Source organism: Mirounga leonina, unplaced genomic scaffold (genome assembly GCF_011800145.1).
Source record: "Mirounga leonina isolate KUSES-001 unplaced genomic scaffold, KU_Mleo_1.0 Mir_180, whole genome shotgun sequence".
NCBI classification, from domain to species: domain Eukaryota; kingdom Metazoa; phylum Chordata; class Mammalia; order Carnivora; family Phocidae; genus Mirounga; species Mirounga leonina.
The window spans coordinates 14,178,693-14,195,198 of NW_023270469.1; the positions used below are offsets into that span (position 1 = coordinate 14,178,693).

The window sequence follows — 16,506 nt, forward strand, 5'->3', positions numbered from 1 at the left end:
CATTTTGTTTATTCATCTGTTGAAGGACACTTGGATTGTTTCTACCTTTCGGCTATTGTGAATAATGCTGCAATGAATATTGGTGTACAAGTATCTGTTAGAGTCTCTATTTTCTTTTCTTTTAAAGATTTTATTTATTTATTTGACAGAGAGAGAGAGAGTGCACGAGCAGGGAGAGGAAGGACAGAGGGAGAGGGAGAAGATCCCAGGACCCTGGGATCATGACCTGAGCTGCAGGCAGACACTTAACCGACTGAGCCACCCAGGCGCCCCAAAGTGGTATCATTCTTTTTAAAAATTTTATTATTTATTTATTTATTTTTAAAAGATTTTATTTATTTATTGACAGAGAGAGACACAGCGAGACAGCAGAGGGGGAGAAGCAGGCCTCCCACGGAGCAGGGAGCCCGATGCGGGGCTCGATCCCAGGACCCTGGGACCATGACCTGAGCCGAAGGCAGACGCTTAATGACTGAGCCACTCAGGCGCCCCTTAATAACCATTCTTTACCCATATAACCAGTTTATTTTTTATTTTCAGGATAGTATTCAATAAATTACATGAGATATTCAGCACTTCATTATAAAATAGACTTTGTGTGAGATGATTTTGCCCAACTGTAGGCTAACGTAATTGTTCTGAGCACATTTATTTATTTTTAAGATTTTATTTATTTATTTGAGAGAGAGAATGAGATAGAGAGAGAGAGCATGAGAGGGGGGAGGGTCAGAGGGAGAAGCAGACTCCCCGCCGAGCAGGGAGCCCGATGCGGGACTCGATCCCGGGACTCCAGGATCATGACCTGAGCCGAAGGCAGTCACCCAACCAACTGAGCCACCCAGGCGCCCCTGTTCTGAGCACATTTAAGGTAGGCCAGGGTAAACTATGATGTTTGGCAGGTTAGGTGTATTAAATGAATTTCTGACCTACAGTATTTTCAACTTAAGCTGGTTTGTCAGGACGCAGCCCCATTATAAGCTGAGGAAGTTCTGTATTCCATTATACAAATACACCATGTTATTTAGCCGTTCCCCTATTAAAAATTTTATTTGAGTGTAGTTGACACACAATGTTACATTAGTTTCAGGTGGACACCATAGTGATTCACCATCTCCATGGGTTCTGCTGTGCTCACCCCAAGGGTAGCTGCCATCTGTCCCCATATGACACTAGTACCATATCCTTGACTCTATTCCCTATGCTGTGCCTTTTATTCCCATGACTTATTCTTTCCATACTGGAAGCTCTATCTCCTACTGCCTTTCACCCATTTGCCCATCTCCCCCGCTCCCCCCACCTCAGCCATTTCCCTCTGGGAGCCATCAGCTTGTTCTCAGTATTTATAGGTCTGATTCTGCTTTTTGCTTGTCTGTAGCCAATCCCTTATTGATGGACATTTGTGCTATTTCCAGTTGTCTTGCTATTACATCAGTGCCACCATGAATACCCCAAAGTGATTCTTTTGTACATTCTAACCTAAGAATCACTGACCTTTTGTTTAATGAACAGAGCAATATTTTATTGAGTTGCTATTAAATATCAACTGAATAATACTTGAGATATAGAGGTAGAGACATTCGACTGAAGTGTATTGATTTTTCCCAACTGCTATTTGGATTAATTACTGGACTACATTTGGGGCACCCGGGTGGTGCAGTTGGTTGAGCGCCTGACCCATGGTTTCGGTTCAGGTCGTGACCTCAGGGTTCTGAGATCGAGCCCCATGATGGGCTCTGCAATCAGCAAGAAGTTTGCTTGAGACTCTCTTCCTCTGCCCCTCCCCCCTCAAATAAATAAATAAATCTTAAAAAAATAATTACAGGACTATAATACCATGAGAACGTGGAGTATGGTCTGCGTCAGCCTACACTATAGCTTTAACCATTTTGTGTGATTTTTTGCCAAGAGCTATCAAAGAAGACACAATAAATACATTTTACTGATTTCAGGTTGGAGAACTTTTAAGCAATAGGGCGATGTCAACACTGGGGGTGGAAAATGACTGTGAAAAGGAAATGCTTTCTTTAGAACCCTGTCTCAGCCAGGTTGCAGCAGCGTCCATAGTGGGTTTCAGATAACGCACACAAGGGCTTTTTCGGCACTGAAAACGCTCCAAAACAAAGAGACACAGATTGACACCTCCTCCCCCAGTCCTGCGCACAGTGGCTGATTTCGGGAAACCCTTTGGCAGCCACATGGGGTCATAGTGTGGCCAGGCTTCTATGGGGTTTGTAGAGAAACACCAGGGGAAACTCAAGTGTGAAGCAAGAGCTCAACTCTTAACAGGGATGCTGTTTGTGGCTCTGTTACTGGAAAATGCGATGACCTTATTAACAAGGTCAAAGTTGTGTAGACACAGGAATTACAAAATTGAGGAGGGGGTGGAGTGAGATACTGCGGACATAAAAGCATCAGCAGGAGGCCCCCACAGTACTTCTCTTCCAAAGCCAGGACAAACCGAAGATGAGGTGAGCCCGCAGCTCTGCTGCTTCTCCCCCTTTCCCTAGCTTACTTCAACCTTCTCTGTGTACATCCTTTACCCCTGGGACAGCCCAGTTATGGGAGAAACCAAAGGAGAGATGCAAAACAAACCCAAAGAGATAGGGCAGATGAGTTAAATCATAGCGAATTAAGAGGTTTCGTGTGTTAAATCTTCTGCTTTTCTGCATCCGTGAGAACGTGACTTACTCTACGGGATGGCTCTTTCCTTGGGGTTACAGTTTTCATCTTTGCGGGGGATGCCTGTCAGTGGCCCCCATGGTAGGCTTTCTGGCAATTTAAATATGTTCATTAGCAGATGTTTTCATTTTTAAAAAATGTATAGGACCAACAGTAACTAACACATATAAATGACCCAATGAAGGCACTGAGATTTTATCAAAATAACAAGAAAATTTTTTTTGAAATGTTGAAATCTCAAGACTACAAACTTGGCATAGCCAAGCAAGCTCTGTAGAGCTGGCCTCGGTCAGCAAGACGGGGAAGTGGTGAGTGGGCCTGGCCACTGATGCCCGAGTCCACAGTCAGGCTTTCAGGAAGCCGGTTATCTGCCTGGGAACCTTTTTTGGCATTTTGGGGTTTCCTGAAGACAAAAAAAATAGTAGGAAAACCATGTATGTGTTTTAAATTCTGTATACTTAAAACATCTTATCATGGAAAAATTTAAAAAGTAGAGAGAATAGCCTAGGAAACCCCTGTTTTCCATCTTCAGGTCATCCACATTTTATTAGCAGCACCCTGTAGCCCAGGACCTTAGGGGTGCCTGAGGGAGGCTTTTTGCAGGGGAGCTCACATATTATTGGCAATTTAATGTTTCCTAAACGGTGCCAGAAACTGAGGCCCACAGATCTATGTGCCTTCCTATCTCGGTGGTTCCTCTCGGAAGCCCACGTAGAATTCCGAGCGGCGCAGAGCACGCGGGAACCTGGGTGTAGTGGGAAGCTGCCCCACCGAGTGGGTGTGTGGATGATGGTGGCAGGCCCCTTCTTGGTGTCAGCACTTCCACGAAGCTTCTTCTCTGGCGGCCTGACAGGAGGGGTGTGGGTGCGCATGTGCGCGCGTGAGGCGGGGAAACCTGTCGTGCAGCCCTTCTTGTCCTCTCTCGCAGAGCCCTGGGAGCTGTCATTGCCCTCCTGCTTTGCGGGCAGCTTTTCGCAGTGAGCACTGACAGTGAGGCCACAGATCATGCAGGTAGGTGTCTGGGTTTGTGTGGGAGTCTCATGTCCCAGCACTGCTGTGCCTCCTTTTGACCCTATCAGATCTGCACCCTCTCTTTGGGAAGAGCCAGTTCCTCCTTCTCGTCCTAATCTCTGGTGTTTCAGTCCAGTGAAGCACACTGGGGAGCCAGCCAGGATAGAGGGGGGATGGCCTTCCCTTTGGCTTCCATTTGAGGTGGAGGGTGGCTGATGTGCACAGCATCTTCTTCTCAACGGACTTCTCACGGGTCTCTGGCATCAGTCTCCGAGGACCAACCTCCTCCTCCTATGATTTTTCTTTGCAGAGGTCAGTGTCCCAAAGCCCCCAGAGATTGAAAATGGCTACGTGGAGCACTTGGTTCGTTACCAGTGTAAGCCCTTCTACAGACTGCGCACTGAAGGAGACGGTAAGACCTGGACAAGTGTCCCTGCGCACAGCACCCCCCCCCCCCCCCGCCCCTGGGTCTTTCCATGATGACCGGGGCCAAGGGTGAGGGGCCAGAAAACTGACATGTTCTCCTTGGAACCAGAAGAGGTAGATTCTAATAAGGGTTTTGTCACCAGTAACTGTGGCCTTTTGGGCAAATTATCTTAGCCTCAAGTTTGCCCCTTTACTAAGGGGAGGTAATGCCATGTAGCCTATTCATCCCAAAGGAGATGTGGTAAAAGAACCAAGGGTGGCACCAGTGATGACGACAGGTGGCCCTGACCTAGTATCGTGCTCCCTGCGCTAAGTGCTTCACATGTATTTGCTCAGAGTTCTCACGACAGCCCCCTGAAGAGATCTTATTACTATTCTCATTGTGCTGATGAGGAAGCGGAGGCACAGAGAGGTTGAGTAACTTGCTCAAGTTCAGGTGGCCGGTAAGAGGGAGAGTCAGAATTTGAACCCCAATTCCTATACTGTACTGCGTCGCCGCCACCACACATCTGTCCTGCGGGGCTTCACCGGCGCCCCAGCACTTGGCTTCCAGCACAATGCTCCTCCCTTCCTCCTCTCCCCTGCCCCTTCCTTCTCCTTTCTTTAATCACCTTTAAACACCTTCCCTCCTCATGCTAGGTCCAGACTCAATTTCTCTTCTGACTCACTTCTTTCCTTTTGTTTCAGGACTGTACACCTTGAACAGTGAGAAGCACTGGACAAACAAGATCATTGGAGAGAAGCTGCCTGAATGTGAAGCAGGTAGGAAGCCAGGGGTCTTGGGAAGCAGACCAAGGGGACGTGTTGATTGAGAGTGTCCTGCATGGGCAGGCATCTGGATCAAAACGTCCCAGAGGCATATCCTTCCCGACTGGTTTCCTCTGAGCATATGAGAGCCAAGACGGGGGACGAGGGAGAGCCACAAAGGGTCAGGCTGATAAGTGAACTTTTAGGTGAGGACACTCCCAGTAAAGTTCACTAAGGATCTTGCTCATTTAGACCTTCAGGATATTGGCTGAATCCACGGTCTACACTGCCCTCTAGGGTCAGGAGGCCCTATATGTACACACAGGCTGCCCAGGGAGCCCAGGATCAAGTGTAAAGCAAGCTCCAGGAAGAACGAGTTGTGGGAGGACAGAACAAAACCAAATCCATGGAAGTGTGACGCAGGCTGGAGAGGGGTTAGGACTTCTGTTTCTTGTTATTAGGAAGAGATGTTGCTCTTTCCGTGTCCCTCCTGGGACCAGAGGATTTTGCCTGCCCTCTTCTGCCAATAGCAGTGCAGAACTACTAACCTGCCTTGTATTAACTGCAATATCTAAAATCTGAGTTCTGGCCAATGCTGCAACAGATCACTCTTTATTCAGAGGATGAATTATTATAGCTTCTCATCCTCACAATGAATTTCAGGGAGTTGTGGATGTGGCTTTTTGTGATAAATGATTTAAATATACATACAGTTCATCAGCCAGGGTTTGAAAATCTCAGCAATACTTCTTTTGTGTGTGTGTGAGCTAGAAAAGCAGGAACTAGAACTGTGTCTTAGTGATGTACACAACTTTATAAAAAAGAACCATTTTAAACTGTAAACAATGGAAATGAGAGGAGCAGGTGGTAAAGGCAAGGCATGTCAATATTTCTAGCTGTGCAGAAATTAACACGACAGTTCAGACAGCAGCAACCACCACCGCTGTCCCCCTTTCGCACACCGGGAGACTCACATTCCTGCTCATGACTTTCTTGCTCTCCTTGACAGTATGCGGGAAGCCCAAGAACCCGGTGGATCAGGTGCAGCGCATCGTGGGTGGATCCGTGGATGCCAAAGGCAGCTTTCCCTGGCAGGCCAAGATGGTCTCCAACCATAACCTCACCTCGGGGGCCACCCTGATCAACGAACAATGGCTGTTGACCACAGCTAAAAATCTCTTCCTGGGCCACACGGATGATGCAAAAGCAAAGGACATTGCCCCTACTTTAACACTCTATGTGGGGAAAAATCAGCTTGTGGAGATTGAAAAGGTGGTTCTCCACCCTGACTACTCCAATGTCGATATCGGGCTCATCAAACTCAAGCAGAAGGTGCCCATTGATGAGAGGGTAATGCCCATCTGTCTACCTTCCAAAGATTACACAGAAGTGGGGCGCATGGGCTATGTGTCTGGCTGGGGGCGGAATTCCAACTTGAATTATACTGAGCTACTCAAGTATGTCATGCTGCCGGTGGCTGATCAGGACAAATGTGTACAGCACTACGAAGGCAGCACAGTGCCCGAGAAGAAGTCACCCAAGAGCCCCGTGGGGGTGCAGCCCATACTGAACGAGCACACCTTCTGCGCCGGCTTCTCCAAGTTTCAGGAAGACACCTGCTACGGTGATGCTGGCAGTGCCTTTGCTGTTCACGACCAGGACGAGGACACGTGGTACGCGGCCGGAATCCTGAGCTTTGACAAGAGCTGTACTGTGGCCGAGTACGGCGTCTACGTGAAGGTGCCCTCCGTTCTGGCCTGGGTTCAGGAAACCATGGCGGGTAGCTAATGCTGGCCGGCTGGCAGTGCTTGCCCGAGGGCCAGAACTCACTCTGGAAGAGGGGAAAGCAGATGGCAGTGGAGGGGAGAAAACACGGTGTGAGGCGGTGCTGAGCCAATAAAGAGCTTTCTTTTGAGTCACTTCTGTGCTGTTTTTATTCTCTCATTTATGGTACAGCAACAGCTAAGTAGTAGAGTGGTATATACTGGGAGTGTGGCAGAAACCAGCCCAAGCCAACTAGAAACCCCTAAGGCGACACAGAACTGTCCCGTGCTGGGGTCACCCTCAGCGAAAGACCCTCAGAGACAAGGAAACAGACTTGGAGAAGGCAAGTGATTTGCTTAAGGCTACACAGCGGGTAAGCAGTGCGGCTGAACTCACCGCGAACCCAGGCCGGTCTGAATAGGAAACTCGGCTCTCTGCCCCGCACGCTCTTGCTTCTGGGCACTGAGCGAGGGGAGCGTGTGGGCTGATGAAGAAGAGGCCAGCTCAACGTGGGACAAAGACGAGGGTTCTGCCGCAGGCAGAATCTTACTAGTTGTGCTCCCACACAGCGGCACTTCAGAAAACAAAGTAAGATGGGGGAAAGGCAGCAGTTATGGACTTGCTGGGTCCAGATCGCAGCGTGGCCGTCTGTCTGCCAAAAGCCTTCAGTTCCCGCTTTCCTTCCCGAGCGGCTCGAACCGGATCATCTCTAATGTCCCTCCCAACATTCTGGAACTCGGTAAAGAGTTACAGGTCTCTTCCTCAATAGGGTAGGCTTTCCCCGGATGGAAGAAACCTATCCTTTACCAGGAGCCAAGTGCAAGCCACCTGAGTCTTCCCTTTCACAAAGACAGGCTCTTGCTATTAAGGGTCTCCCAGAAGAACAGTTTCAGAACCCTTGTAAGCAGGAGGCTCTTCTAACTTCTTCCACTCTTTCCAGCTAGTTAAGCCTTCAGCACACTGACCTTTCATCAAGACACCTCTTGTCACATGAAGATAGGGCCTCTCCTTCTCACTGCTGTAAAATGCCCCCTGATGTCAGTGTTTTCACACCAGGGCCTGCCCTGCACTGTGGAGCTGTCCTCAAACACATGCTCCCGATCCATCAACACTTTTCAACCCCTTAGAGCTGGTGGACCAGTGGAGCTCTTACATCTCTATTCTAAAACCTGTGAAAGAGAGAAGAGCCAGAAACGGAAATTTGCTACACACACATAAACAAAATGCCTCTCAGAATACAGTTACGTCTTTTTCTTCTGGTACTACTTCAGCACTAGGTTTTCTTGAAGAAAAAAACCACTCTTTTCTTGAAGAATTATCTGCTTGCATTAAGTGGCTTCTGGCCATTGTTCAGGACGAAAATACTAAGGAGAAGCCTTTGGCATTTTCTCAATTCACTTATCTTCTCTGGCTTCCTCCCCAGCAGCACCTCCTGCCCTCCTGGGCTAGCCTTCAGGTTTCAGTGACCCTGAACTCCGCGTAGCTCTCTGCACACGTTCTGCTGCCTCCAGCATTGGGCCTTCTTCCTCCTGGCGTCCTCTCCTGGGAAACGACTCCCCCCTTCCACACAAGCACCTCCTGCCCCCCCTGGAGATGCAGGCCTTGTCTCCTGTGAGAAGCCTCTTCCCGCTCAGGAGTCATCTGTATTTATGGAGCATCGGGCACCGGGCAGGGCATCCAGTATGAACTCATCAAGACTTGCGGAATGGAAAGCAACTAAGGTAGGAACAAGAACACAAATCGGGACTTCAGAGAAACATTCCCTGAAGACCTCGGGAGGAGAGGAGACAGGAGAACTTTATGCATGCAAGTTCTGAGTTTTTGCTGATATCTGCGCACTTACCCCATGTCAATACCGTGTGACTCAGGCTCTGACAGAAAGTCCAACGAACAGTGAGAGGCAATGAAGATGTTTTATTCTTTCACAGGGGTCTGGAAGGAGGCAGGTCTAGAGCTCACGCAGAGGCTCAAAACATCAGGGACCCAGGGTCTTTTTATTGTTCTTCTCCGCACGTTCACTTTTCATCCCAGGGCTGGTCCTCGTGGTCCTAGGATGGCTGCTGCAGTCCCAAGGATCAGGATAACCAGAGCAGGAAGAGGGGAGAGAACACAGAGGTGGTGGCGGCTCTCTCCTTTCATCAGCTAAGGACACAAAAGCCCCCAGCAGCCTTCCTCCTGTGCCCCATCAGTGGTGACCTCTTCCTACAGATGAGGCTCAGAAAGGATGCAGCTGGTAAAGGGGGGACACACTTGCAGCGACAGTGCTGGCCTGCACAGAACTGGGCTTCTGCTGGCCACGAGCTGTCGAGCAGGTCGATGCTGCCTGGCCCACGGCCCTCCGGCTCTGTATCTCCTCCTTGTTCTGGAAAGTCAGGATCCAGAGGTTTTGAGAGAAGCAGTGACTTGCCCAAGTGGAGGCAGGTTATGTCGGGGATGCCGCAAGAGCGAGAATTCTTCATAAAGTTATTAAAACAGGCAAATACCATAAAGACGTTATTTCTAACAATTCTGACAACTCTTTCCAGTCCTGAGTGCTTGGAGTGAAATTCTCTGCCTCAGAGAGAGGCAGAACTCTGACTTCTGGGAGAAACCTGCTCCTACTGACTACAGGTAGTTAATTTTTTGTTTAACTCAAATTGGGTGCTGGATGGTAAAGGTTCAAAGTCTCATTTCTTGGGCTATTTCATAACATAAAAACTAGTAAAATGAGCAAACCGAGATACTGTTTTATTATTACTATTTTTTTAAGATTTTATTTATTTGACAGAGAGAGAGATAGTGAGAGCAGGAACACAGACAGGGGGAACGGGAGAGGGAGAAGCAGGCTTCCCACCAAGCAGGGAGCCCGATGCTGGGCTTGATCCCAGGACCCTGGGATCATGACCTGAGCCGAAGGCAGACGCTTAACCGACTGAGCCACCCAGGCGCCCCCCGAGATACTGTTTTAAAAGTCTCAGCCAGAAAGTTTCCAAAATAAAACAAATTTGCCCACTCTCAGTAGAGAATCATTTATCCAAGAGAAACAGGGATAACAGGACTGGAGATGGGAGAGCACGGGATAAATATCTGCACGGAGGAATGGGCGAGGGGGAGCGTGTGCGCGTTGTGTATGTGTGTACATCTAGTGTATAAAAGCAGTGTTTCTGTTCTTGTGGGAACAGATTTTCTATTTTACTTGTGTATCAAGTATACACAGTTAAATTAAACTGTACTAGGCAACGTTTAGAAGGGTTCTGTATCATCTTAAGGAATAAGGAGAAGCACAATATAGATTTAAAAAATCACTCTGGGAAAACGGACCACGGTTGTCTTGACTGCTCTGAGGTTTGCAGGGAGCAGACATTTCAGCATCCACCCCTGCTAATCATGGTACCAGCGTGGCCTTCTACGTGGGGGCAGGGTATTTCCTGTCAGACGTCTTCTCTGCTGGGACGCTGAGCACCTTTCTGAAGGGCTCCAGGAAGAGAGCATAGCTGGGCTCAGGTACTGCTTCAAGATGTGCCTTTGTCTTCAACTTTCAGTAGTAAATGTGCTAAATGTCTTGATAGAGGAGGTCATATTTGGGAATATTCTTGGGATCAATAGGACTTTGGACAATAAGTTTTCCCCTCATCGCTCCTCGATAAATTACTTCAATCAGATCTATGAAGTCCTGCTTAGTTTTGAAACTTCCCACAAACTTAGTGTGATCCGGAGACCTAGAGAGCACAGAAGAAAAACAACCTTGCTCAGAACTTTGGGCGATGACTCGCTGCAGACCTTCAGGAACAACAAAATGAATCGCAGCTCTGTAACTTTCTTCTCGTTGGGGAGACTTAAGACATGAAGCCTGACATTGATTTCTCTGGTTGCAATTACCGGGCCCATCTGATAAAGGACTAAAGCCAGTGCCGTCGGCCACTGGGGTGGCATGTGAGCCCCATCATGCAAGGGCCCCCGCTTCAAAATCTGTTTTCATCACTTCTTAGCTCCGTATCCAGTAGAACTGCCTGGATGCTGGCGTGGGCATAGTCTGCTGCTGCTGCTGTTGGCTACATTGTGTAAAGCCCGTTAACTGGTCATTGTCTCTGAGTTCCCCTCACTTATACTTTTGAGTGGTGGGTATGAAATCGTTGTTTTTATTATTTTACTATTTCAAACTTCAAGTCTGTTAATTGTAGAAATTTTTTAGAAAAAAAAAATTACCAGTGAGGCCAGAGGCTGCATGTGGTGCATGTCCTTCCAATCTGCAAGTGAAATAACCTCTTTGAGGCTCAATTCTGCCTGCATTAAGACATTTGCCCTCGGGCGCCTGGGTGGCTCAGTCGTTAAGCGTCTGCCTTCGGCTCAGGTCATGATCCCAGAGTCCTGGGATCGAGTCCCACATCGGGCTCCCTGCTTGGCGGGAAGCCTGCTTCTCCCTCTCCCACTCCCCCTGCTTGTGTTCCTGCTCTCGCTCTCTCTCTGTCAAATAAATAAAAAAAAATCTTAAAAAAAAAAATTTTTTTTTTTACTTTTTTTTTTTGAGAGAGAGAGAGAGAGTGCACAAGTGGGGGGTGGGTGGGGAGGAGGTGGGAGGGAAAGGGTTTTAAGCAGACTCTGTGCTGAGCCTGGAGCCTGACACAGGACTCGATCCCACGATGTCGAGATCATCAACTGAGCCAAAATCAAGAGCTGGATGCTCAACTGACTGAGCCACCCAGGTGCCCCCAAAATTTTACAGACTTTTAAGATGGTAAATAGTGTCATAAATCACCCTTGAAAAAGATTGCACCAAAATAATACTTACATCAACTGTATCCTAGGTGAATAAATAGCTTTAAAATACTTAAAACAGGTAATATTTAACGCACTTTCAGAAAGATTATGACAAAACAGGTACAGAGATCTCCCATCCAAGTACTAACCAGGCCCGACCCTGCTTAGCTTCCGAGATCAGACGAGATTGGGCGCGTTCAGGGTGGTATGGCCGTAGACAAGGTACAGAGATCTAGACAAGCAGACACCTCACCCACAGTAAGAAATGATAACTAGGGCACACCGAAAATACATGTTAAGTGTTAGGATGCTGACTGGATGCAGTGGAGGGTGTTAAAGATTTCACGGTGCTTATTCTTGACAGAGTTGGTTGAAGAATGTCTTCAAACCTTCTGAGTGGCAGAAGATAGGACAGTTGGCCAGAGAGAAGCATGTCTTAGTTTGCTAGAACACTTCTTTTCAAATGCAGCCAACCAGTCCCAGAAGTTTAAGTACACTGACATGTTTTGTTTTAGATGAAATTCCTGGGAAACTTTTAAAAAAGCTGTTCTGTATTTTCTACACTGAAAGATGGTTAGTACTTCCCAAATTGTACAAATCTTTCATGCTCCAGTAGGAGGTTAAAATCTGCCAATCGCACTGGAAATTCTCTTTTTGCACCCAAGTTTCACGTAACAAATGAATGCATCAGCTGAACAAAGAACAGCAACATTAGGCTCACAAAGCCACCAGCACAGGCAGGTAGGCGAGTTACTGCAATTACTTGGGGAAAAGAAACTCCCACCGCTATAGTAACGTCAAGTCAATCAAACTTACCCGTAATCCACTTTCATATGCTGCCCATTGAAGAAAAACACAGTAGATGGAATATAACTGATGTCAAAATAGTGCGTGTAAACGGGAGTTCGGTCCACATCTACCAGATATATGGCAGCCATTTTACTCAGGCCAGAAGAGGTCTTAGAAAGCTGCAAACAGAGAGTGACAGGTAGGTCACAATACGAGAGGCAGCTAAGGTTTCTTCTGTGAAACTTTTTACTGGGATATTCTGTTTGAAAGAAATTCCTGGGGCGAGAATCTCTCCTGAGTTCCACATTAGACACAGTATAACCTTATCATTCAGAGTCTGAGTCTCTGTTGGTAGACTTGTGAGAGGGCCCTGGGAAAATTGTGTGAATACATTTTTAAAAATACATTTAAAAAAAAAATCTGGTTTTGGTAGTAAAGTTTTATGAACTTTTTGTGGATTTATAAAATCCATGTTCACTTAAACAAAAACAACTCAGAAGTATGTACTGTGCACTGAAATTCCCCCAAATCTCTTTCCTTCCAATTCCCCCATGAATGATAATTATAATAAAAATAGTGAAGACTTGCATGGCAGTTATTATGTGCTAAGTGTCCTAAGTGCTTTACACTTGTTAACTCATTTAATCCTTACAACATTCCTATGAGGTTATTATAGTCCCCATTTCTTAGATGAAGAAACTGAGGTAATCTGCCTCCAGTCACATAGCCAGTAAACAATACAGCTGGGACTTGAACTCAGGCAGCCTGGCTCCATGATATTCCCTCTCCTCTACGGCTGAGGGTATAATCCTCTGGCCTTTTCCCCCCTCAGGTTAACATATCACACGCTCATTTTTAATCACAGTAATAAGATTCTTATACAGGATCCACATCATGGGTAGCAGCAATAGAGATGCTGGGAAGAGGTCTCAGTTCTGGGTAAGTCTCTCTCCATAATAAAAAGAGACAGGAATAAACCCATTCTGTCTCATACTCCCCTCCCTACTCATCAGAGTATGAAGATGTGTTATGAAATCAGAGATTATCATCAGGCACTCAGTGGAGGCAACACACAAGAAAAGCTTATCTGCAGGCAGAGAAATGGAAGTTCAAACCCCAGCTCTGTAGGTTAGTGGTTTTGTCCTGTGGGCCGTCACCCGACCTCCCTGGCTGCCGATCATCTCCCCGCATGGGAATAGTAATTGTCCTACTATCATGAGCACCAAGTAAAATAATGTTCACAGATGCTTGTTAATAGTGTTTCTGGTCCTCCACGGCCTTGTTGGTGAAACTGAACTTGGATGGCTGCTGGTGGGCAAGGACATCTAGGACAGATTCAGCACAATCAGAGACTTGGGGGCCCAGCTCAGGGCAGGCACATGACCAGCTACTGGTGAAAGTGTGCCAACAAATAAAAAACTGTGTCTCTGGGCCTGACCGCTCCCTTCCAAGCACTCTGTAGATACTGAAGAGAGAATATATAGATTTTTGATAAAAGCCCTTTATTTGAAAAATTCACTTACTATATCATCTAGCTGCAGACAGACAGGATCCTCGTCTCTCCCAAACCTGAGGACCAACACCTTCTCTGCAGTACTTTTTATTGCTTGGTCTACTTCTTTTTTGCTAGTTAGCTTGGGCAACAGGAAGCTCATCTTGAAATAATCCAAATAGTAATCCTCACTGTCAGTTCTGAAATACAGTTGCAATATTTAAAGACAAAGTAAGTGCATGCGTCCTAATAAAAAAAAACAACAACTTAATTTTTGGAGTAGGTAATATACATACATTTTATTCCCAGGGGAAAAAACGGTTTCATACAACAAAGTATCAAAGTAAAAAGAAAACACTAAATGCACAAGCTGGTGGCAAGTCCACCAGCTTAAAAACAAACAATATAGAAATGTACACTGTGAAAAATCTCCCTCCCTTTGTCTGCCCTCAACTGGCCCCATTTGCACTAGCCTATTTCTCCCCACACACCATGTAGCTACTTTCATTAGCTTCTCACCTTATCTTCCAGTTTAGTTATGCATTTACAGGAAGATACAATATGCATTCCTATGTTTTTTCCCTCTTTTGCCCCAAAGATAGCCTATTCTATCTGCCAGTGTGCCAGCAGGAAAAAGATGACATTCTCAAATTTGAAGAGATTATACGAAGACAACAGGGTGCAGTGCTGTACTTCAGCTAGTAAGAGCAGGGTGCTGTTCCTACCCCTAGGCCTGAAGGGGCTATGGGAGGGAGCAGTTAGCAGAAGTGTGTGGTCGGGACTGTGGGGTGCAGAAGGCCCTTGTATAGGGAGTCAGCCTGCAGTGAAGGGATGCAGCCACTCTTCTCCCTCCCTCTGATCTGCTAATGTGCCCACTGGCTGACTCAAACTGGAACCAGACAGCAGGGGAGATGCAAAAGGCAGCCCAGTCTCCTGGTCCCAGAGCAGTCTAGAGAAGGAGGAAGAGTGGAGCTGAAGAGGCAAATGACAGATGTCCAGCACACATATTTTACCCACTCTTCTGCACCTGGCAGTGTTTTACCTAACATGCAAAGATCTTTCCATATCCCTACACACACTGTCACAGGGACATACTATTTCATGCATGGACCATACGTTTTATTTTTTTTAAAGATTTTATTTATTTCTTTGAGATAGAGCGAGACAGAGCATGAGCGGGGGGAGGGGCAAAGTGAGAGGGAGAAGCAGACTCCCCTGCTGAGCAGGGAGCCCAATGAGGGGCTCGATACCTGGGCCGAAGGCAGACACCTAACCGACTCAGCTACCCAGGCGCCCCTGTACCATACTTTTTAAAGTCTTTTACTGATGGAGTATTATCATGCGTCCTGGCTTAAAGATTCTTGGTGCATATCTTACTAAATGCACCTCACCACATGGCAAACAGATCATTTAAGGGTGTGTGTGACAACCACACACAAAAAATAAACAAGTCATAAAATACTGAGATAGAAGGGATCTAATCCAATCCCCCCATTTCACAGACCTGTTTGCTTACAGTTTTCGTTCTAGCTACAACAAGGACTAGAATCCAAGCCACCAAATTTCTAATGCAGTGTTCCTTCTGCTATAATAAGTTCCTATTTTTTTAAAAAAATATTTTATTTATTTGACAGAGAGAGACATAGCAAGAGAGGAAACACAAGCAGGGGGACTGGTAGGGGGAATTCAAATAACACCAAACAGTATGTTACTGATAAAGAGGAGGAAGTGAGGGGAGGGCAAAGCTGTCCACTGGGGCGAGGGGCCTGGATAATTGTTGGAAGAGAGGAGAACTGATGCCACACCTAAGAATATGTTCATAGCAAAGAATACCAACAGAGACTTCACAAAAGAAGAAGTACAAATGGACAAAGTTTGTACCTTTGGAAAGTTAAGCTTTACTAGTAAACAAAGAAAAGCAAATTAGAAGATTACTTGACAAAGGCATTAAATTGGTAAAGCGAAACAATAATGCAAGAGTGTGAACGGACACGCATTTCATTGCCCCCGCTGGAATGCAGGGAAGCAAAAGTTTTCTAGGAAGAAAACCATCTGAGCAACAATTCCATTTCTGAGAATTAATTCCACACGTCTACAAAGATTTATGTAGAAAAGATATTATTAGTGGTGAAAAATTGGAAACAATCTAAATGGCCCAAAATAGGGGACTGGAAAAACGACAGTACAGTCCTGCAACATATTATTACACGGCCAAAATATTGTGTTACAAATGAGTATTTCAGATACTGAAAAGTTCTCATGATAAAGAAGTTATAAAACTATACAAAGTGTGATCCCACTGCTGTACAAAACCTGACTATACTACAAATGTATACATTTGCATATAAAAACAAGTGGAAATAAATACCGAGAGCGTTTCTTTTTTCAAAATAGTCAAGATAAATAAACATACATATATTTAACGAAGCCTGTGGTTGGGCTACTCCTGGTCCACAACCGCTACGGAAAACGATACTTACTTTACTTCCCTCTCTTCCACTTCAGGACTGTCCGCAACCCTGACCCCGTCTCCAAACAAGGTGGGACGCCAGCGACTCCTACGCCAGCGGCAACCTACAGTAACCCAGCCGCTAGGGCTTGGCAACTCTCGGCGGACCGCTTAAGAAAACGGAAACGGAAAAGAGAATGCACAGGCGCAGTAGGTAAACTTGAGGTCGATCTCCTCAATAGTCCAACAAGCAGAAGTGGTTATTCTACTCATAGTCCACTTTGCCCGGTTTCGGCCGGAAGCCGTAGAGTCACTTCCGCCCTTATCAAACATGACCGACCTCCTCCCCTCACCCTCCCTTTCCTCTTGCCTTTCAGACTAACTGTGATTGGTCGCGATGAGACTCGGAAGT

At 46.5% G+C, this 16,506-nt stretch overlaps 2 protein-coding genes across 5 annotated transcripts in view; one reads left to right on the forward strand and one right to left on the reverse strand.

Moving 5' to 3' along the window:
- TXNL4B (thioredoxin like 4B) overlaps positions 1-16,355 on the reverse strand; it is a 33,133-nt gene extending 16,778 nt beyond the window's left edge. The window contains exons 1-4 of one of the 4 annotated variants that reach the window (XM_035024865.1): positions 16,126-16,355; positions 13,677-13,845; positions 12,181-12,332; positions 8,522-8,687 (exon numbers count right to left, since the gene is read on the reverse strand). In XM_035024865.1, coding sequence (XP_034880756.1) covers positions 8,603-8,687; positions 12,181-12,332; positions 13,677-13,808 — 369 coding nt within the window. In that variant the 5' untranslated portion in view covers positions 13,809-13,845; positions 16,126-16,355 and the 3' untranslated portion in view covers positions 8,522-8,602. Of the gene's footprint in view, positions 1-8,521; positions 8,688-9,487; positions 10,326-11,239; positions 11,757-12,180; positions 12,333-13,676; positions 13,846-16,125 lie in introns of those variants that run through there. The other 3 variants (XM_035024862.1, XM_035024864.1, XM_035024863.1) reach the window with 3 other exon arrangements.
- On the forward strand, positions 2,255-6,782 carry LOC118023605 (haptoglobin). The gene is made up of 5 exons (XM_035024861.1): positions 2,255-2,468; positions 3,608-3,690; positions 4,001-4,102; positions 4,804-4,878; positions 5,873-6,782. Exons 1-5 carry the CDS (start codon positions 2,464-2,466, stop codon positions 6,649-6,651), a joined length of 1,044 nt encoding a protein of 347 aa, XP_034880752.1. The 5' UTR covers positions 2,255-2,463; the 3' UTR covers positions 6,652-6,782.
- Positions 16,356-16,506: the final 151 nt, after the last annotated feature.